Here is a 23,675-nt window from a genome sequence, read left to right as displayed (position 1 = left end):
TTAAACATCTTTTTTTTTCTTAAAAAGACTGCCAACGTTCTTCCTCAGCTACTCAAGAACTATGTGTCACAAAACTCAAACAACATGGAGGAGGTCACCAGCTCTGCCAACCCTCAAGACACTGCAGACAGATGACCAAGTATTAGAAAACTGTTTCTCCCTGCCAAGACAACTGTTTCTCCCTGCCAAGACAACTGTTTCTACCTGCCAAGACTAATTCCCTTAGCAAGTATTAGCTTTCTTAAAAAGCTTGTCTGACGTGAGCAAATTTATTATTATACGAAAAATCAAGAAATGTTAAACCCAAGGTAATCAACATAACTCTGAGTCCAGAAATAAATTATTTTTCTAAGAAACAAGACGAATCAATCCAGTAGCATCAACATCAAATGAAACTCAGACATGAATTCATTCTATATACACTGAATTACTTGTATTTTTTCATGGCCATTGGAACTGGGGAGAGGATGGTGACGACTCGGGAGCCCCCCCCCCCCCCCCCAAAAAAATGCCGATAAATAATATGCTACAGAAAACATAGCTACATTTTACTTCTCCCCTAAATCATATAAATAGTAAAGTATTATAACTTCTTTTTGCTTGATAAGGAATTTTTTTCTTGATAGTGCCCCCAACTGAAAATTTTTGGTTGTACACCTCCTCCCCGTGAAATTTCTTCCACCTGGCCTGTTCCTATATACAAAGATACATGTATAACCATTGCTTTTGAAAGAAAAACTTACAACACATAAAAATCTAAACATCATTTGGTGAACAGTTTTGATAATTATGATTTTTTTTACAAAAATAAAAGACTTGTTATAAATGAGCTAAAGGCTCATTTTCAGCCGTAATTTTTAAATAATCCTTAGATAGGACAAATCCAGAAGATAGGACGAGGCTTTGTTTATCGATTTTCTAGAGATTCTTACGTAGATACTAAGTATCAGAACATATAAACCTCTTTAAAGTAAACCGTGATATTAACGTATCGAGAAAATAAAATGTTATTTAACTTATTAAATATTGTTTATATAAAATCATGTAGATTGTATCATATTTCAACATGCTTGTTATCACGTGATTCTATAAGCCAATCAGATTCTTAGCATCTTGTCTAGTTCCTGCAACTGTAGTGTTACATCTCAAAGATTTTCTCTAGATTCCTTTGGAATATATTCGTCTCCTAGCCAACTTGGATTTTTGTAGCGTATTCATAATATGTGGACTATTTACAAGTGGTAAATGCATATACAGTATGTGACTACCGACCCAGGATACACGTGTGTTTGTTTCGTTTCAATGTTTACATGTTATGGCCGAATGACTTGAACTTTAGCCCGAGGCTCTTATTATTGTGACTATAGAAAATAAAAATGACGGGAAGGAAAGGAAAGACAAGTGAGATTCCAGGTAGGAATGTGCGTACTCGCAGTGAAAATCAAAGCACATCTAGATGGGACGCTAATATACCCGAAAATTGGTCGTCATCAGACTTAATACAAAAACTGAAAGACTCAAATATAGTAGTGCCAGCTACTTTAAAGAAATCTCAATTACTTCAAATTTATAAAGACAATGTACAAAACAGTCGTAAAGAGCTTAGCAGTTCTCTGTCAGACGAAAGAACAATTGACATTAGTGAGAATCAAAATGGCGATGAAGTTCATGAACTTCCGGCATCTTCGGAGAGAGCAATTCATAACGAGGCTGGGCGGAAGTCAACAAATGAAACCAAAATAGACTCGCTGAGCCAAGCAATTGATACAATACAACAATCTCTTCTGTCACTTACAAATGTTGTCAGCAAGTTACAACAGCAAAATCCCAACCAGAGTACACCGACATCGTAACCGGACCGTGTTAATTTACCATCGGGCTCTCGTGTTCCATCGGATTCGGTCCTGTATGTCGAGACTGTGTCCACAAACCTCAGGAACAACATTATCCAAGGTAAGGATGTCAATCTTGCCGCTTTACTTCTGCCTCGTGAAAATGAGGAACATAAAATTCAAGATAAGGAAGGCCGTTATATCTTACTGAAACAAAATACTGATGCCAGATTACAAAGAAGCGAGTTTATACTGGCATTCTCAAAATTCAAAAACATCATTTGTGAAACATATCCGGAAAGAAGAATAGAATTGGATGCATATGAACGTGATATCGTGGAGATGGCGTCCATGACACGTGGCTCTGCATTTTACAAATATCACAAGGCATTTTCAGCGAGAGCCAGTGCCCTTCTTCATCAAAGAAATATCAGAGTTGACTGGTCAATTAGGGACATGAAACTGTTTACCACTATTTTTGCTGGCCAGATGGTAATAAGATGTGAGAATTGCAACAGTACTACACACACTTCACATTTCTGCCCAAGAGCAAAATTCAGTGCAGTTTCAAATAGTTCACTTCCAGGACAAAACAGGAACAGAGGACAACAAAACCAACTGGATGTGCAAGGAGGGCCCAGAATCACGCATAGGGGCAGAGAAATCTGTAACAATTTTAACAGTGAGACAGGATGCAACAGACCCTCGTGTAACTTGGTACATATATGTTCAACTTGTAAGATGGGAAAACATACTTCCACGCAATGTAAAACAACCACGAAACAAAAGGAGGGCAACCAAAGTGAGAAGCAATGACTACCTGATTTTACCTTACAGTCAGATTCCGAAAAACAAGAAATTTTAACTACGATCAACGTCGAAGCATTTAAGTCAGAATTGCACCATCATCCAGACAAAAACTTTGTAGATACTTTCATTAATGGATTGGAGAATGGATTTGATACAGGAATTTCTAAGCTGCCATTGACTTCATTTGAATGCAAAATTTTAAGTACAGCTAGGAAGAAACCTGAAGTAGTAGACACTTTACTCAAGTATGAAATTGACAAAGGTTATGTAGATGGACCATATGATGAACCACCGTTTGAAGTCTATCATATTAGCCCTATTGGTGTTGCCAAAGGAAAATACTCAAAGAAATACAGATTGATAGTAGACCTCTCATCGCCTCACGACTCGGCATCCGAAGTTAGCATCAATAGCCTCATCGATAAGGAAGATTACTCGTTACAGTATGTGCGTATTGATGATGCCATAAGTATTTTGAAATCATTAGGTGTTAATTCATTGATGTGCAAGACTGACATTGTGGACGCATTCAAGCTATTACCTTTGTCAAAAACAGTGCAACCTTTTTATGGCATAAAATGGAGAAACAAATATTACTTTTATAAACGCTTAGTGTTTGGGTGCAGAAGTAGCCCCAAAATATTTTATATGCTTTCACAGGCCGTCTGCTGGATTTTAACCAATAATTACAAAATCAAGCAGGTGTTACATTTGTTAGATGATTTCTTGACATTGGATCCTACAGAGGAAGAAGGATTCAGAAGTATGGCAATACTAACAATGGTGTTTGGCAATTTAGGAATTCCCATTTCGGAGAAGAAAACAAAAGGACCTTGTACAGAAATGGAATACTTGGGAATTATATTGGACTCTGTTAAAATGGAAGCACGAATCCCACCAGAAAAAATAGAGCGCATATTTTTTCTCATTGGCAATTTAAAGTCAAAACGTTCCTGCACAAAAAGAGAACTACTCAGCATATTAGGGTATTTCAATTTCGCAGCACGAATTATTCCAGCAGGCAGATCATTTATTTCATATCTTTTAACTCTGGCCCATTCAGTTACTAAATTACATCATCACGTAAATTTAACTAAAGAATGCAGAATGGACTTGGCTATGTGGGAAACATTTCTAAAGCAGTGGAATGGACATTCGTTCTTTCTGGAGGAAAATGTGACTTGTGCCTCAGACATATCCTTGTATACAGATGCTTCTTCTACCATTGGTTACGGGGGTTACTATTACGGAGAATGGTTCCAAGGAAAATGGCCTCCAGAAATTCAAGACCTCGGCGATGACACATTATCTATGGCATTGTTAGAATTGTATCCCATAGTTGTTGCCGCTGTGATATGGGGGCATAAATGGTCAGGAAAGAGAATTAAATTTTGGTGTGATAATCTGGTGGCCACTGTTCAGATAATTAAAAAACGCAGATCAAAATCCTCTATGATTATGAAGCTACTAAGAAAACTAACTTGGATATCAGCTAATAATAATTTCCTTGTATTATGTGATCATGTTCCAGGAAAGATAAACATTATTGCTGACTCTCTTTCTCGTTTCCAGATGACAAAATTCAGAGAAGTAGCTCCAGCAGCAGCAGCAATGCCAGTACCAGTACCATCCTTGAAAGAATTAATCCTGTATTAGAGAAAGAGTCTAGGGACTTATGCGAATCTTCAATCAGCAACAATACAAGGAGGGCATACAGAACAGGACTTACAGTATATTGCCAGTTCCTTTCATCGATTGGAATAGAAGCGCCTAATTATAATCCACCTAAGATCTCAGAACAAACCCTTATTTACTTTGTTATACACTGCTGCAATTCCCTAAAACTAACGTACAATAACATCAAATTGTATCTTGCAGCTGTGAGATTCCATTATGTGAAGGCTGGTATTTCTAATCCTCTATCATCAGATGAATCGTGTGCAAGGTTGCAAACAGTGTTGAGGGGAATTCAAAAACAACAAAGTTCTAAACAGAAAAGGAGGCCCACTACATACAGTGTTTTGATCCAAATTCAAAATGTCTTACAGCGGGGTATGTTCGGTTATTTCCTAGATACCATGCTGCAAGCTGCTTGTTCTCTAGCATTTTTCGCATTCCTTCGATGCGGGGAATTCACTGTGAACGATATAAATCAAGACAACCTATTGTGTGTGGAAGATGTCATCATGGATCGAAACTACAAAGCTTATACTATCACGCTTAAACGATCTAAAACTGACCCTTTTCGTAAAGGAATTCAGATCTGTTTATTTCAGTCAGACCAAACCGTGTGTCCAGTGAAATCCATGTTAAAATATTTAAACCTTCGAAGAAAGTGGTACAACTGTGTCATGTCTTCAGCCTTATTTACAGATGAAAGTGGAAATCCATTATCAAGACACTTTTTCATTACCAAACTAAAGCAGATACTCAAATTGCTGGGTTTGGATGACGAGAATTTCAATGGCCACTCTTTCAGAATAGGAGCTGCTACCTCTGCTGCCGGTGGCCAAGTAGAAGATCACTTGATCAAAACCTTGGGTAGATGGAGCTCAGACTGTTACACCAGGTACATTCGTTCCGATGATCAAACTTTGTCACGTGCACAAAAGGCAATGTGTTGTCAAAAAACTGTGTAAAAAAGACTAGCTGTATGTTTAAGGCAGTTGTGTATGTAAATGTAATAGATCAGTTAAGCATGCAATTCAACATTTTATGTTCACATCATGTTGTGTATTTGGTTTGTTTTCACAAAACTTGGAGCGGATTGTTAAACAATGAACAGTTATGTACATATGTAGTTTTATAAGCGAATGTAACTTTACATTTTATTTTATCTCATGTTCATAATACGGGTTAAGTTGGAATTCAAGAAGATGAATTTGCTTTGTATCTATGTTCATTGGATTTTATAATTTTTGGTATCAGATCAAGAGTGGTGGTGTTTGATAACTCCTTTTGGGGCTCTCAGCTATTATATTGACATTATAATAACTTCATTTGGGCATTTCACACTTGGTCAAGTGTGTTATTTAACCCCAAAAGAAATTTTGTTTATTGTAAATCCATGTTAGATGCACTTTTACACACGCACACAGGCCATCGGCCACATTCATTTCACTGTCTCAAGGCCATCGGCCATTTACATGCATGCAAGGCCATCGGCCTAACTCACTCATGGCCATCGGCCTCACACTGTCACTAGGCCATCGGCCTCACATACATGGGGGCCTGCAGCCCACCACACATACAAGCCATCGGCTACCATATTCGGCCATCGGCCTAATACACATTGCATTTACTCATTAACAATGCCTGGTTGTATCAGGCATGTTGGCTGATAATTAGTGTAAATATCTAGAGTACTGTAAATACATTGTTTTGCGTGTGTAATTTTTCATTATAGTTTGTTGCAATTTTATAATAGCTGAGTAGTTACCAGAAGGCAATTTGAATAAATTTGTAAATGTCATTTGTGTTGGTTTTATATAAACTGGTATTTTTATGAGTACAGCATTTAAATAGTGTTTTTATTTAAATATAGTTAAAACTTTCTTGAATTGTGATACAACGTATTTTCTCCAACTTGTCTGTTCAATGCCGCCATAGTTTGACTCTGTCGTTACACACATAAATACGGTAGTATACAACAGCTACAATTAGGGAAATACCCGTTGTAAAAAATAAATTGAATTGAGAATACATTCACAATTTAACAGTCATCATGAATTTCACAGCTTTGTTTGTTCAATGATGTGTAGCACTAATACCCTTATAACGGCATGTGGATCTGTTAATCATGCCCGCAGGTGTTTAAACCAACACAGGTGTTAACACCTTTGTGTACACAGTGTATATCCCTTTATCTGTCAGACAATTAAAATTTCATTTCATAACCTTCGATAAGATACTTAGTGTTCTCTCCGCTTGACTCGCCGCTAGGTGACGCTATAAATAGCCATATAAAAAGTCTCCCTATAGAAATTTACTCATTCTTCGATTTGGCTCGTGAGTGACACTTACCTGGAATTGTTACGGTCCACTACACTTTGTGGTGTCCGTGTTCATTTGTTTTTTTTACGTTTTTCCCTTGACCTTGGTTTTATGAGGAAACATTCGGATGTATTGAGCATACCAGACAGTTCCATGTCCTTCTCAAACTGGTCGAGAGAGCAGACTAGGCGTTCTACGTCGAGTTCGCCGGCGAATTCAAGTGAACACGTTTCTCGACATGGTCGCCATTTTGATAAAGGTGAAACCCCTAGTAGTGGGCACACCAAAGCTCAAACTCACAGTAAGAGTAGAGCGAAGAAAAGGAAACACTCTAGTTCGAGTTCTGACTCCAGTTCAGATTCTTCAAGTTCTGACGGTTCTAGGAGTAGCAGTGATTCTGGAGCTTCTTCTCGTAAGTCACAGAAGTCGGGTTCGGAATCCATTAATTCCAACACCAGAAATAGAGAAAACGAAAGTAGCACCTCAAAACCAAAAAGAAGTGTAACGTCAGAAACGATTGAAGTTTACGAAAGATTTGACATTAATAACGATGTAAAAGGAAAAAAATTTGACAATGAGTTGAAACAGTTTTGTCAGCCTTTCTTTACTAAATATTTCAGTGACGAAACCCTGAAAACTAAGATCTTGGACAAGTATCCAATACCCGATGCAGGTGATCTTTTCAAAGTGAAAAAATTAGATTCTTTTATCAGTCCTTTACTGGAAAAGAAAAACAAACACTATGATAAAGGAGCTGACAAAGGGGCACAAAATATTCAGTCGAGAATTTACAAAACCTTGGGGCCTCTTTCTAAGTTGTGGGGCATTCTAGAAGATCTGCGTGCTGCCTCTGGGGAGTCTCATGAAGTTGATAACGTTGACGTGACCCACATGTGTTCTTTGCTAGAACAGTCTGTTTGTTTGATTGGCCAAGCAAGTGTAGCAGTTGATCACCATCACAGAGTCAATGCGACGGTGAAAATTACAGGAGATTACAAGAAGGCTAAGGCCATTTTGGATGAAAATGCTGAAGCTTTAGAAACAAGCGGGAGTAAACTGTTTGGTGATAAATTTATAATTTATATATCTTAAAAAAGACAGGGAAAAGAAGAAAAGAGGCTAACGAGGTAGTTGATGCTTTTCAGCCAGAGAAAAAGAAAAGAAAGAAGTCAACTTTTTACAATCGACCTTCTACTTCCTATACCAGTTACGGGAATAAGCAAAGGTTCAGACAGGCCTTTCAAGATGGGCCCTCCGCCAGATTTTCGGAGGGCCAAAGATACAGGTTCAACAGACCTAACCAGAGTTACAGAAAGAAGTCGGACAGGTATGGACAATATACCTCAAAATTTAGAAAGGGAAAGAACTCTTACTTATGCAGAAGAAGCGTTAAGCTCATTTTCTGTAGTAGTTCTAAAAAAATCGGAAATTTTTCCAGAAATTCTGGGTTTAAATCTACAGTTGGTAGATCAAGAAAATGTAATCCCTGTTGGGGGGAGGCTAAAGTATTTCATAAACAATTGGCAAAGAATAACAAAAGATCTAACAATTCTAAGAACAGTTCAGGGAGTTTCTTTAGATTGGATAAGTCATCCAGTTCAAGAAAAAATTCCTCATCCCCCCATTTTAAGTTCAGAACAAGAAAACATTCTTCAAGAAGAAATAACAAGTTTGCTACAGAAAGATGCAGTAGTAAGAGTTACTTCCCATCAATATCAATTTGTCAGCAACATGTTTACAGTCCCAAAGAAAGACGGGGGACATCGACCCATAATAAATCTAAAACCATTAAACAGATTCCTTCTTTATCAACATTTCAAGATGGAAGGTCTGTTCATGGTTCAAGATTTAATGGAAAGGGGTTTTTACATGTGCAAAATAGATCTGAAAGATGCATATCTGACAGTCCCAATCAATCAAAGGGATCAAAAGTTTTTGAGATTTCTATGGAGAGGGGAGATGTTTCAGTTCCAGACACTTCCATTCGGTCTGGCCTCTGCTCCAAGAATATTCACAAAACTTTTAAAACCAATAGAAGGTCTTCTAAGAAGGTTAGGAATAAAACTCATAATCTACTTAGATGACATACTTATTCTAGCCAGAAACAGAGAGAAATTGGTTCAAAGTCGAAATACAACACTGTATCTCTTACAGATGCTTGGTTTCATGATAAACTGGAAAAAATCTATGTTAGACGCAGTCCAAGAAATTTCTTTTTTGGGGTTCGATATAAGCTCCGTAAATATGCTCTTCAGATTACCAGAAGAAAAAGTGCAAAAAATAAAAGAAAACTGTACACAAGTTCTGAAAAAAGAAAGTCTGTCTGTCAGGGAAATGTCCCAGTTGATAGGAAAATTAATTTCAACAATGCAGGCAATAATTCCAGCAAAATTACAATGTCGATGCATGCAAATGACTCAGATCAAGGGGTTACTAGAAAACAAACATTACGAAGCAATGATTCCTATATCAAGTGGGGTAAAAACAGAACTAAGATGGTGGATAGATCAGTTAGAAATTTCAAATGGGAAATCAATCATTGCTTCAAATCCCTCAATGATTCTCACATCAGATGCCTCAGACCTAGGATGGGGGGCCACATACGAAACTCAAAGCACAGGAGGGTTTTGGTCCCCTGTAGAGAAATCCTATCACATAAATGCAAAAGAACTCCTGGCAGCTTTTTTGGCAGTTCAATCATTTGCAAAATCAAAAAGAAATATTCAAATTTTAATAAAAATAGACAATATAACAGCTGTAGCACACATAAACAGATTGGGCGGAACAAAATCTGCATTACTAAATCATCTGGTAAAACAAATATGGGATTGGTGTCAAGTAAATCAAATCTCCCTAGTAGCAGAATTTATTCCCGGATCTCTGAACACAAAAGCAGACTGGGAGTCAAGAAATCAGCAAGATTCAGGGGATTGGATGTTAGACAAACCAATTTTCAATCAAATTATGAATCTTCTAGGGTGGTGCAAAGTAGACCTTTTTGCCTCTCGTCTAAACCATCAACTTCCTCAATATTACAGTTGGAAAGCAGACCCAGGGGCCAGGGGGATCAATGCTTTTCTACATTCTTGGAAGGGAATGAAAGCTTACATATTTCCCCCCTTCAGTCAGATAAGCAAATGTTTAGGGAAGATAAGGGAGGAACAGATAGAATCAGTAGTACTGATAGCACCAGTTTGGCAAGCTCAACCCTGGTATCCTCTTCTGTTAGAAATGTTGATTCACAACCCAGTCCTTCTTCCACCATATCCCAAACTGTTAACATCTCCAACAGGCTTACCTCATCCTCCCACATTAGACAAATCCCTTCATCTAGCTGCATGGATGGTTTCGGGGAACACATACAAACAAGGTCTCTTTCTAGAGAAGCTGCCTCTTTACACTCCCAAGCATGGAGACCAGGAACTAGAGCAGCTTACAAAAGTGCCTGGGGAAAGTGGGTTGGCTGGTGTGGTTCAAAATCATTTGATCCAATTCACTCCCCTCGGGAACCTATTCTAGAGTTTTTAACTGTTTTGTACAATGAGAACAAACAGTACAGGACAATTAATACCTACAGATCTGCAATTTCCAAAAACCATGCCCTTGTAGAGGGTCAACGTGTAGGACAACATCCTTTAATTGTTACTCATATGAGAGCTATTTTCAGTATGAGAACCCCAAAACCAAGATATCAAGAATCTTGGGATGTAGACATTTTACTCAAGTTTATTGATAACTTAGGTGATAACAGAAGCCTTTGTCTGAAAAAGTTATCGTGTAAATTAGTGGCATTACTTGCTCTGACCTCGGCTGGCAGAGCCTCAGAACTTAACCAGTTGAATGTGAATTTCATGATAGATTCTGGTGATTGCATTTCATTTAAATTGTCTAAACCTACAAAGACTTGCAAGCCAGGGAATCCTTTACATTCTATTGTATTCACTGCTTTTGAGACAAACACTTTATGTGTGGTAGAATGTATTAGATCTTATATAGAAAGAACAGTTGATTTTAGACGTGTTTCAGACAACATAGACAGATCCTGGTTGTTACTGAGTTATGTAAAACCACATCACCCAGTGACAACTAGTTCTATTTCTAGATGGTTAAAAACCATAATGGCTGAAGCTGGTATTAACACTGACCAGTTTAAAGCTCATTCCACTAGGTCAGCTTCAGTATCAAAAGCTTATTTGGCAGGAGTTTCTGTTTCTGAAATTATGCAACAAGCTCATTGGGCTAAGGAGAGTACCTTTGCCAGGTTTTATTGTAAACCAGTACACAAGTCGAGCTTTCAAAATTCAGTATTGAAAAGGTAATAATAAGGGCTTTAAAAGAACACTAAGTATCTTATCGAAGGTTATGAAATGAAATTGTAGATTTCATAAGCACACGTAGTGTGTGCAATGGAATCCTAATTTCATGAATAACCTGAGATAAGATATGAGAGTGTTCCCACCCACCCTTCCCGTTACCTTTTGATTTTGTATTGCATTGGTTATATCACTGTCTGATATTAACTCATCACTGTCTGATATTTTTCAGATCATAAGAAGACTGGACAATTATAAAGAAAGAAGAGATTTCTTTGTTGAATATAATTGTGATTTGAATAAATCAATCTAAGAGTTTACTTCATTTTAGTTTTTCCTTACAATGTAAGGTTTACGTTGTACTCCCTCACCAATTCGAAGAATGAGTAAATTTCTATAGGGAGACTTTTTATATGGCTATTTATAGCGTCACCTAGCGGCGAGTCAAGCGGAGAGAACACTTTCATATCTTATCTCAGGTTATTCATGAAATTAGGATTCCATTGCACACACTACGTGTGCTTATGAAATCTACAATTCTATTAGAAGCCAGTCTTTGTATAATTCAATGTACCTCTTGGGTACAAGGAAGCTTTCAATTCTACCATTTAAAAAATATTTATTTTGTAACGATTTCTATGTCAACCTCATACTATCAGTTAAAATTATATTTCTTTCACCCGCATTTATTACTCATTTGTTGCTTGTAAAACTCCTTATCAATAAAATTAAAATTTTTCTCATCTGCATATATATTTCATTAAGTGCTTGTAAAACTTCATACTATCTCCCAAAACGATATTTTTGTCACCCGCATTTATAACTGAATTGTTGCTTGTAAAACCTCAAATACTTGTTCACAGAAAAAAATCAAGTTTTAAACGTATTTATTACGATACATAAAATATGGCAATGGTAATAAATAAACATAGAGAATATATGCAGCACTAGTAACAAAAATGCACTAATGTCAAACAGTCATATTAAAACATGCACTGGTAAACGAGCACAAAGTTTGCAACACAAGTTTAATTTGCACAGTCCAATATCGGCACTAAGAATTCCTCTCTTCGTCTGACGAAAACCCGTCAAAGTCTGACTCTTCACTATCACTATGAAACAGAGCAGCTAAGGCCAACGGCAGGTCATCAGTTGTTTCAGCTAACGGGAGTTCTTCTTCTTCATCAGGAAGGGGGGCGTGAACAATTTCAGCCTTGACAAACCCGCTGATGATAACTCTCTCTGGAACAGCTGCCCAAGCGTCCTTCACCCACTGACACACGGTTGAATACGATGCGCGCCTCATTCTTCCAGTGTTGGTAAAGCTTTTCTCCCCATTCGTCATCCAGTCCTCCCAGATTTTGCGGAGTTCTGTCTTAAAACATTTGTTGACGGAAATGTCTAGGGGCTGTAATATCTTCGTCAGGCCGCCGGGGATAACTGCGGGAATGGTCCCTGTTGATTTGATTCTGTCCTTGGTGACGTCGCTGATGTGGGCTCTCATCGAGTCGAGGACAAGCAGGCTCTTGGTTTGTCGGAAAAACCCCCCTGGTCGCTTAACGTAGCAGGAAGTCAGCCACAGGTCCATAACATCGTTGTCCATCCACCCCTTCTCGTTCTGGTGAACCACAATACCAGACGGCATCTTTTCTTTAATAGCGGTTTTTCTCTTGAAGACAACCATGGGCGGAAGCTTTTTGCTGGTAGCAGTGCAGCTCAGGACAAATGTGAAGGATGATTTCTCGTGGCCGGTGGTCCGGATGGTGATGGACTTTGCGCCCTGGTTCTCGATGGTCCGGTTCATCGGAATGTCGAATGTCAGGGGAACTTCATCCATGTTGATGATGTTGTTGCTGCTTAAGTTGTGTCGCTGGATCTGCTCCATAACAAACTGCCGGAATGATGCGATTTTCTGGACGTGGTCTTCTGGAAGCTGCTGGGCTAGGGTAGTGCGCTGACGTATACATAGAGATTTTCGTTTCATGAAACGGTAGCACCAGGACGCTGTACCCTTGAAGTCGTTGATATTCATGGTTTGCACCAAGTCTACAGCCTTCAGTCTTAATTGGACGGTGCTGACTGCTCTACAGATGGCTCTCTGCTCCATGACGAATTCCTCAAGCTGGTTCTCGAGTTCAGGCCAGTATGCAGTGTGGCCGCGGAAGGCTTTCTTGGTCTTCTTCGTCTGCCGGAGAACATCTTTCTGCTTTCGCCAGCCTCTGATGACCTTCTCGCTGACTCCGTAATGTCGTTGTGCTGCCATGTTTCCACCATTTTCCTCAGCATACTGGACTACTTCAAGCTTAAACCCTGCGGTGAAGGACCGGCGCGACTGTACTGGAGGCATCGTGACTTTGATACCCAGAAAACACAGAGCCCCCTTTTAAACGCTTCGGCGGATCGAAATGTTCTGCTATCAAAACATCCTCAATTGTAAAACGTTTTCTGATTGACGGTTTTGTTTTTTTAATCACCTATCTGATTGGTTTTCTAAAGACAATAGATTTGTTTTTACAAGTTTAGTATTCTGATTAAATTATTGACTAAAAATCAGGGCAAATTATTGGATAAAAAATTAATTATGCAAAAAAAAAAATCCAGTGAATAAAAAATAACGTATCGTGAATATACCGGTACTTTAGATTAACAATAAATGAATTTATAACTTCCAAAAACGTATAATAGTATATTCAAGATAAGTTCGTTTTATTATAATTAATTAAGATTAAAAAAAAATAGTTATGACTAGCGGTATATTTGGTAAATAAATTTAGGAATTTACTGGCAACAATTTATTTCACGCATTTTACATTTACATAAATATCACAAGACAATGAAAAAATATTTAGGTAAACTATTTCAATTAATCATTACAAATAAATGGTAAAAAAAAGACTACGACTGCAATTGTGAAAACTTTTCCGTATTTTAAATTTTGATACGGTTGCGGTTTTACTTTTAGTAAACGATTGCGACTTCCAACTTCACAAGATGGACACAGCAAGTTGTAAATATACGATTAGACATTATTTACTAGATGATAATAATGTTTTTTTACATCGACGGATATTTAATGGAACTTATTTTGTAAGAAATCAATGGAAGATATTTAATTCTTTATAACTTTTTTCTCGGTAAAATAATTTAAAAAGTTACGAAAATGGCACAGATTTGTTTTGAAATTGACGTAAATTTCACTGATTTTGGGGCATTTTTCATAAACTTGAGCCTTAGAAAGGTCGATTCGTTAAATTGGGCGACCCCAACGGTTCTGAGAAAAAAAGTATCGACCTATACCCCAAAAACTACGGTAGGTGACCAAGATGACTGGATTTTAAATTTATTTGAGGAGGATTCGGACGACGACGCAGATTTCCTTGGCTTTCAAAATACGTGGATGAAGGAAGATTTTCAGCCACGTATCCAACAACGCTACAAAAAGGTAGGGGGTGCCACAGTTGAACACCCAGAGGAAGCAGGGGCCAGCCAATATTTTGGACTCATTTGGGACAACGAAATGTGGACCACTCTTGTGCACGAGACCAACTTATATGCCGAACAGGAGAGAGAGAAAAACCCATCCCCACCATATGCTGCAAAGTGGACCCCTGTCGATGTATTTGATTTGAAGGCCTTTATAGGCCTGTGCTTTGCCATGGGAATTATGCGTTTGCCCTACAAAAATGACTATTGGAGACAGACAAAGTGGCTGTTGACAACATCATTTGGGAGAATTATGCCCAGAAACCGCTTTACGCAAATATGGAGATACCTCCATTTACAAAACAACGAGAATCGACCAAATCAACCAGACAAACTGTGGAAGGTACGATGGTTTATTACTTTCTTGAATAATAAATTCCAAGAACTGTATATTCCCTATGGAAATGTCACCATAGATGAAAGTATGATAAAGTACAAGGGGCGTCTGGGATTCCGTCAGTACCTGCCAGCCAAGCCGATAAAATGGGGCATAAAGCTGTGGACCATGGCCGAAAGCGATACTGGATATATGAATGCCTTTCAAGTCTATACTGGCAAAGAATGTGGACAACAAGAGAAAGGACTGGCATACAGAGTTGTAATGGACTTATGTAGACCAATGTTTGGAAGCAATTTATGTGTTTACATGGACAATTTCTACACAAGTGCTGACCTTTTACGGGATCTTCATATTAGAGGTATATATGCTTGTGGAACTGTACGGTCAAATCGGAAAAGCCTACCCAAAGACTTGCTGCCAAAGCAAGTTAAATTACAAAAACACCAATATAAAGTGGCTCAAAATGATGAACTAACATTCTGTATTTGGCAGGACACAAAGGCTGTGCTTGTTCTCTCCAACTTCCATGACCCACTTCATGTCGGCCAAGTAAACCGCAGGACAGGAGCTGATCAAAATGCTGTGGAAGTTCCCAAGCAGCTTGCAGATAACCAAAGGTACATGAAAGGGGTAGATACCTGCGACCAAATGATTGGCTACTATCTGCTACACCACCGGTCAAGGAAATGGTGGAGACGGCTGTTCTTCTACCTGATGATGGTGTCAGCCCACAATTCTTATATCATCGTGAAGGACATACATCCTGAAGTAGCCAAGGAACGCTGGCCAAAATTCCAGGACTACATAGAGGATCTGTTGGAGGATCTAATTGGAGACACGTGCGCAAACAGAGAACCTCCCAAAGTTGATTGCGGTGGACGAGCAACAGAGCATTCACTTGAACAGTTGTATGTAAAAAACAAAGTGTGCCATGAGTGCTCCCTTTCTGGAGTTCCTGGACAAAGGAAAGGTGTCACAAAAATGGGATGCAGACAGTGCAATATACCTGTTCATTTGGCTTGTCAGTCAAAACACATAATGAGAATGTTGCAGCAGTAATGACATGAAAGTGTGAAATTCGATGAACTCCCATATATGGGAAATTTCTGCAGACATTTTAAAGTTTAAAAGTTTTCAAATTATGAAATGTGTTGAGTATTTCTTCAATATTCAAGTTTGTTCTTCTCAAAATGTTTTCATCATGGACTGTGTATCAAAAAAACTCTGGAAACTCCATAACTATCAGGTATGAAGCAGTTGATAATGTTGAATTATTTTGTCAGTTTACCTGGTAATATTCAAACACAAATATCTTTTGTTCTAGTTGGAATATTTTTATTATGTAAAGTGCATCTGAAAGAAAAAGAATTATTGTTAAATATGCTATAAAGATTTTATATGGTTTACATTACAATTTCATGAGAAAAAATGGAATGAATTAAAACATAGATGTTTTCTCAAGTTTTGTTTATTTATTTTGTGAAGATTTATCTACTATTAAATAAATGGGTGTTAAATTCCACTTAGCTGTTTGAAAATTATATTGCTGCAAAGAAAAAAGTATAAGCTTTCAGAAAATGTATACTTTTATCTACATTGCTTTAGTAATTAAAGAGCCATTAGCATAATTATCTACTGGCATCTGTTTGCCCAGCTTATCTGGTCAGCAGGAGACTGACCACTCGATATACTGATAAGAGCAGCTGAGTTGGATGCCGTGCACAATGGGTTAATGAAATTTTTCTGAAATGTATTTTAATATTTTTAACCATTTTTAAAAAACTGTAATGTGTTTTATGTATTTTAATGTGAATATTTTTATGAGATGTAATATTTTAAATTGCTTTGGTTTGTTCAATAAAAAATAAAAATAGACTTTATTGTTTAAATGTCTAGTCATAAAATTCAATAAAAATAGACTTTATTGTCAAAGTGAAATCGCAAAAATTAAAATCGCAAAAAATAAATATACCTATTTCAGGATCAAATCGCAAAAATTTGCACCCGCATTAAAAACCAGTTATACGGTATATATATATATATATATATATATATATATATATATATATATATATATATATATATTATATATATATATATATATATATATATATATATATATATATATAAAAATCCTTCTTTTTCAGCATATGTAGTAATCTGGTGTGAGAGGAATGGTGGCAAATTTGGAGGAGAAAGAGATCAATGAAGCTGTAACTGAGCAGATTTCATATGCCGGGGAAAAAATTGAAGGGGAAGAAAAAATCAGACAAGTCGGCAGCTGAGTGAATGCAAATTTATGTACAACTTTGTAAATTTGATGATTGAACTGTTGTCATTTGACTGTCAGGTGTACAATCTAGTAATTTGGAAACCTCTATTTAAATTGTACAGTGTAGTCTCGTTATTACGATGTTCATTTTGTCACGGGGAAATATCGTAATACCGACGGCAACGTAATAAAGGTTCCCAATAAAAGACATCGTAATAAACAGTCCTATTTTGTATAGATTTGTTAAGAAATGGTTTTGTGCTTTGAATTTACAATGTAATAAGCATTCTATCTTATAAAACCGTCACCGTAATAACGAGACTCCACTATATTACATTCAAGACTTTTTTAAAATCAAATGTAATTATTTCATGGCTACAATGAGTTTAATTATCTAAATCTTTGGGGTTTTTTTTTGAGAAAATGTCAAATTGAAAGATGGATTTATTTATTCTGCTTAATGTAAGCCTAAACATTATACTATATTCTGTCTAAAATTTAGCAGGATTTTTAGGTGGAATCTTTTGACAGGCCAATTGCATGGTAAGTGTTATATGACTAAAATTTTCCAGAATTCACACCATCTTAGTTGACAGCGATTTTGACTGTACTAAAGCTTTGTGGGACATTTCTCTTTACCAAGTCGCAATGTGCGAGGGATTTCTTTTCTGTACTTCGGAGGAAATTATGCCCATGCCAGCATGCATTCCTGGCTAGGAGTGATTAGGTAAAAGCAACTTTGTTCCGAATGTTTCACTTTCTTTCCCATAAACCTATTTCAAAATGGTGTCGGATGGCAAAGATGAAATTTCAGTGACAATCTAACATGCATACGTAACAGGGCAGTTTCCCTTATTCCTAACAGAAACATATCACGTATGCTCTAAGTTTCAGTAATTTACCTTCCTACTCCTAGGTATATCTCAAAGTTGCATGCTATATGCATAAAATCTGAGAATACCCACGGAGACAATATTTTTTCATAATAAAAATGACAATATACCGCTGTTGAGAGGTCACTGAAACCATAGACCTAAACTTGCAAAATGTCTTTATAGCTTTCAGGAATTACGTGTGCCTCACGAATAAATTGCATGTTGTAAACATTCACCTGTGGAAATTTGGTAATGAAACCGCGACGTTCATCAAATTATTTCAATTACTCAGCATCCGAGATGAAACTTAATTCATACAGACTGTCTCAAGATACGCACAATAATATGACAATACGCAAAAATTTAATACAGTTGGGTGAACTTACTGAAGTGAGTCGAAGCGACCCCAAATTTTCCAAGGTTGATTAAGCGGAAGCGAGTATTGTCAAGTCGTACATAAAATTTCAGGGTTTGAAGGTAGTAAAAATGCAATATTTTGAGAAATATTTCACCGATTTATTTGAAAATGAATAGGGTTCGTCCTTTTACGATGCTACATAAGTATGTGGAAGCTGAGAATTGATAGTCTAAAGGTTCTCTTTAAATCTTGCCCACAATCTGTAACGGACACACTAACACACACACATACGCACAGTAGCGATGCTATATCCCCTCCGCAACTAGTTGCGCGAGGGGATAAAAACTAAGATTGGTTACACTGTAGATCATTGCACCAGACTTGTCGAAATCCGTCGGTCCTGTCGGCAAGGCCGGTAAAAATTTGTCTGGACTGATAAATTTTAAGAAAACGTCGGTCCAAATGACCCTTTGAAAAAATTGAGCGTGACGCAAATTTAAAAAAGGTCGGGATCGGGATCCGCAACTGAAGGTCGCAAACAAAGAAGAGAAGACCGTGTGCGCGGCGTAGTGACGATGGTCAATTTAAAATGTTACAGGAAAGACATAATATATGTTATTTATGTCTCTTATTAAAGACTCTCTATCCTAAGAAAAGAAACTTGTGAGATTGAAGGCTGTTGAAAATAATAAAGGGCATTTTGGTGCTGCTATTTATTTTCCTTTCTCAGCGTCAAAATAAGGTACATGTATCTGGTCTGACAAAACTTCGTCCGGTCCGACAGAACATTTGACTTTGTCAGACCAAATGTCTGACAGTGATTTCAAAATTTCGACAAGTCTGTTGCACTTTGTCGAAACTGTGCCGCCTTCAATACAAAAGGCCATAATTGAAGGAAAAGATGTAAATTTAGCCCAGCTTTTAATCCCGACAACCAACGCAATCACAGTCAGGGAAAAAGAAATGAAACACATTGAAGAGAAACTGGAAAAAGACCCCTGACTTCATAAAAGCCTTTCAGTATTGGAATTTATATATGCCTCTGGCTTTTACAAAAACATAATGTGCCAAACTTACCCCCAAAGAAGAGAAGAGCTAGACTTGTATGAGAGAGGCATCATGGACATGTCCTATCATTTCGGTGGTAAAGAATTTTAACCCTTATCATGCTTTATAATATTTGTATGTTATTATAACAGGGTGCTGTATAAAACAATAAAATCATTTTTTAAATATTGGTGTCTTTAAAGTACAGAAGAATTTTTATTTTTAAAGATACATAATAATCCTTATGTAATTTTTATAGTTTAAATCAGCACCAATTTCACTCCAATATCAGATTCATTCTAGAAACCCACCTATCTAAGTTACAGGTGAGAAAAGGTAATGCAAGTGCATTCTACACAAAACTATACTTAATTTCATTCTTTCAAAACAAATACGACTTTTTTAAATTTTAACAATTTTGATGCGATGATATTTCATCGCCATTTACTAGATGTATTCATACTGTGATACAGGTACGCTCAGGTAAGACAGGTATGTCAGGTAAACCTCATTAACCATTAAACTATAGAAAATATTCAGGGAGTTATGTTTATTTATTATACCTCTACTGATTTTTTCCCTATATAACATTAGATCATTAGATGTGACTAATTCCCTAGAAATCGTTATGAATGGACTAATCCCCGTGCGTTAGTCAAGTGAGCTAATCCCTGCATCAAAAGCTTATTCCCGGTTATCCGTAATCCTCTAGATTTTACTTTTATACTGGTATGATATGTGAATGGACTAATCCCCATGTGTTAGTTCAGTGAGCTAATCCCTGCTATAAAATCACGCTACCTGAATCCTCTAAATTCGTATCGGTATAATAAAACAGTTAAAAGTATATCATTATGGGAGTTAGCAAGATTTCAGTTCCCCTTGACCAGAACTATTTCCCTCAGCTTCGCCTCAGGAAATAGTCCTGGCCTTGGGGAACTGGAATCTTGCTAACTCCCTCAATGATATACTTTAATTGTATATTATTTCAATGACGTGAATAATTTTATAAAATACATAAAACAGGAACAAAGGACTGATTTACATGGTTTTATTTCGGAGGCATATCAGCGACGTCCCAGTTATCGCCTTCTAGGTAACTTATTGATTATGTTATAATCAAAGTTTATTATCAAAATAACATTTCCACACTTTGTATTGTTTCCCTTGCTGTACCTCCATACATTTTCCCTTGCTGTACCTCCATACACAAGTCATGTGGGTGTATAGACCAATCATATTCAGTTCAGCCATTCTCTAAGCATTCGTCATCATCACTGTTTGTTTACTTTTTACAGTTCAGTAACTTTATTACACTCATCTTTATTTATAATTTACTATGGATTTACTATGACTTTCTAACGTTGTAATACATGTAAATTATCCAATGCTTTGAAGTTTCATTTCGTTTGGATATTTAACGTAGGTCGCGGGTTTGCAGGCCTTTTAAAAGTGTCCGAAAACATACCATGAAAATTAGTTATATGATTCCTCTACCTTTGTTTTACATTCTATGAAAATTTTATAAAATTCGTCTGCATCATTTTTATGTAATTAAATCCCAAAGATATCATTGTTGTAGTTACATTTTCGACGTTATTGTATTGAATTATATAGGAAAAACATCGATTTCGGCTCGTTTTCAGGCAAGATTTTTTTTTAAAAAATATCATTAACTTTTAAATGGTGCAGACGAAATTGTTCCCCCTTTGGTGTCTTAAAATAGAATTGATTTGAAATAAATCTATGTGAAAAAATTAATATGTCTTCGGGTTTGTTTTCTCGTAATTTAAATGTAGAAAATTGCTTTTATATCGCAAAATTTAGCATTTTTAAGAGCTACGTCATAAAATATCGCGACGTCACGCTTGACGTCGTTAATACAGAGCAGAAAAACAAATTAAAATATTTTTAATTCACGTCTATCTGCTTTCATATGACCCAAGAATCGTATCATAATAATTCAATAGCAATGAAATGATTATTAGACATGTTTCTCTTCCAATATTTTTTGTACGTCTCATATTATTGAAAATCATCTCAAGGGACGTAAAACGACAATCAGTCCTTTAGTTTCTTTCTTTCAATGTATTTTCTTTATGTGTTGTTTTCTTACCGTTTCTTTTTGTTTTCTTTCCTTTTTCGTAGATAAGTATCCTACATTTGGCTGTGTATTATTTCAGCGTGCTGGGGGAAAACGGTTATCCTCTTATTCAAGGATACATATGAAATATTTGTTTATTTAGCACATTCAGCAATGCGCTCATAGCTCCGAAAACTTCTTAATGAAAGAATTTCTGCCAAATATCGCCCCGGCTAAATACATTGTGTTTTCAGTATATATTTAAAAAAAATGTTTTTATTAATTTTTCATACAGACAGGGGATAACTCAAAAACATCTGAACTTGATTTTATGATTATACTTATAAGAACAGAAAAAACAAGAGGCCCATGGGCCTTGAATCGCTCTTCTGATAAACTGTACAACCTATCACTTCTATTTGAAGCCTCGAAATATCCTGTATATTTAGATAAACCCTTGAAATTCCAATTCACACTCTGAGAACCCAAGATGATTCTAAGCCAATTAGTACCTGAGAGTTGGTCATGGTGACCTACTTATCACTTGTCATTCTCTGAGGACCCATCAACTAAGTTTCATGATTCTAAGCCAATTAATACCTAAAATATTTTTTAAAATTATAACCATAAAATTTTATAAGTAGGTCAAAGTGACTTACTCCAAGGACCCAAGATGCATCAACTGACAAAGTTTGATGATTCTAAGCCAATTAGTACCTGTAATATTTAATTAAAGCCATAAATTTTCAAAAGTAGGTCACCATGACCTACCTTTCAGTTGCTGTACTCCGAGGACCAAAGATACATCGACTGACAAAGTTTGATGATTCTAGCCAATAAGTACCCAAAATATTTAATTAACGCCATAAATTTTCAAAAGTAGGTCACGGTGGCCTACTTTTCAGTCAACCTACTCCGAGGACCAAAGATGCATCAACTGACAAATTTTGACGATTCTAAGCCAAATAATTCCTGAAAAATATTAAATACAGCCATAAAATTTCAAAAATAGGTCACCTTGACCTATTTTTCAGTTGTTGTACTCCGAGGACCCAAGACGCATCAACTGACAAAGTTTAATGATTCTAAGCCAATTAGTACCCGAAATATTCATAAATTTTCAAAAGTAGGTCACTGTGACCTACTTTTCAGTTGTTGTACTCCGAGGACCCATGACGCATAAACTGACAAAGTTTTATGATTCTAAGCCAATTAGTACCCGAAATATTTTATTAACGCCATAAATTTTCCGAAAGTAGGTCACAGTGACCTACTTTTTAGTCGACCTACTCCGAAGTCCCATGACACATCAACTGACAAAGTTTGATGATTCTAAGCCAATTAGTACCCGAAATATTTAATTAACGCCATAAATTTTTAAAAGTAGGTCACTTTGACCTACTTTTTAGTCGACCTACTCCGAAGACCCAAGATGCATCAACGACAAAGTTTGATGATTCTAAGCCAATTAGTACCTGAAATATTAAATTATAGTCATATAAATTGAAAAGTAGGTCACGGTGACCTACTTTTTAGTTGACCTTTTTTGAGGACCCAAGATGCATCAACTTACAAAGTTTTATGATCATAGGACTTAAAATGTCCAAATTATGCCTCTAAAACGCTTTGAAATCGAATGTCTGCAAAGTTCAAAAAGTAGGTCACTGTGACCTACTTTTTAATAAATATGTTTTATGGCCCCAAGATGCATCATCTTACAAGATTTAATGATTCTAAGCCTCCCCGTATTCGAATTAATGACCTTAATTGTTTTAAAAAAGATTAGCCATAAAATTCAAAAAGTAGGTCAAGGTGACCTACTTTTTAGTTGACGTACTTTGAGGACCCAAGATGAATCAACTGACAAAGTTTGATGATCATAGGCCTTAAATTGTTCAAAATATGCCTCTAAATCATTTTGAAAAAGAATGGCCGCAAAATTTAAAAAGTAGGTCACCGTGACCTACTTTTGAGTCAACATGATATGAGGTCCTTAGATGCACCAACTGACAAGATTTGATGATCCTAGTCCTTATAGTCAGCAAAATATCAACATTTTAATAAAATGTAATTTTTGGTCAACTTTGAAGTGACCTTGAGACCACGCCCTTTGCCCCAGGGTAAATCCCCGTGCAAATTTTAATCTACAACATATCCTCATCCTTTTGTGTAAGTTTGGTGATAATCTGCCCAGTGGTTCTTGAGAAGAAGATTTTTTAGCAACCAGTACTTTTGTTTCTATTTTCCTAATTATCTCCCCTTGTTAAAG

At 36.6% G+C, this 23,675-nt stretch overlaps 1 protein-coding gene and 1 pseudogene across 1 annotated transcript; both read left to right on the top strand.

Moving 5' to 3' along the window:
- Window positions 1-3,749: 3,749 nt before the first annotated feature.
- Window positions 3,750-5,579, top strand: LOC133184543 (uncharacterized). Its single transcript, XM_061319631.1, has 2 exons — window positions 3,750-4,012; window positions 4,198-5,579. Exons 1-2 carry the CDS (start codon window positions 3,750-3,752, stop codon window positions 5,279-5,281), a joined length of 1,347 nt encoding a protein of 448 aa, XP_061175615.1. The 3' UTR covers window positions 5,282-5,579.
- Window positions 5,580-6,746: 1,167 nt separating this feature from the next.
- LOC133184721 (uncharacterized) lies at window positions 6,747-11,268 on the top strand (annotated as a pseudogene).
- Window positions 11,269-23,675: the final 12,407 nt, after the last annotated feature.

This window comes from Saccostrea echinata, unplaced genomic scaffold (assembly GCF_033153115.1).
Source record: "Saccostrea echinata isolate AGI-Se365-2 ecotype Australia unplaced genomic scaffold, CSIRO_AGI_Sech_v1 ptg000010l, whole genome shotgun sequence".
Classification (NCBI taxonomy): domain Eukaryota; kingdom Metazoa; phylum Mollusca; class Bivalvia; order Ostreida; family Ostreidae; genus Saccostrea; species Saccostrea echinata.
Note: the sequence above shows the minus strand (reverse complement) of the source record. Positions and strands in the feature narration are given on the sequence as shown.

Coding starts and splice junctions, on each gene's coding strand:
- LOC133184543 (XM_061319631.1), top strand. CDS start 3,750: ATGGACTTGGCTATGTGGGAAACATTTCTAAAGCAGTGGAATGGACAT. Junction 4,013..4,197: donor GTGATATGGGGGCATAAATG/GTCAGGAAAGAG, acceptor TTATTGCTGACT/CTCTTTCTCGTTTCCAGATG.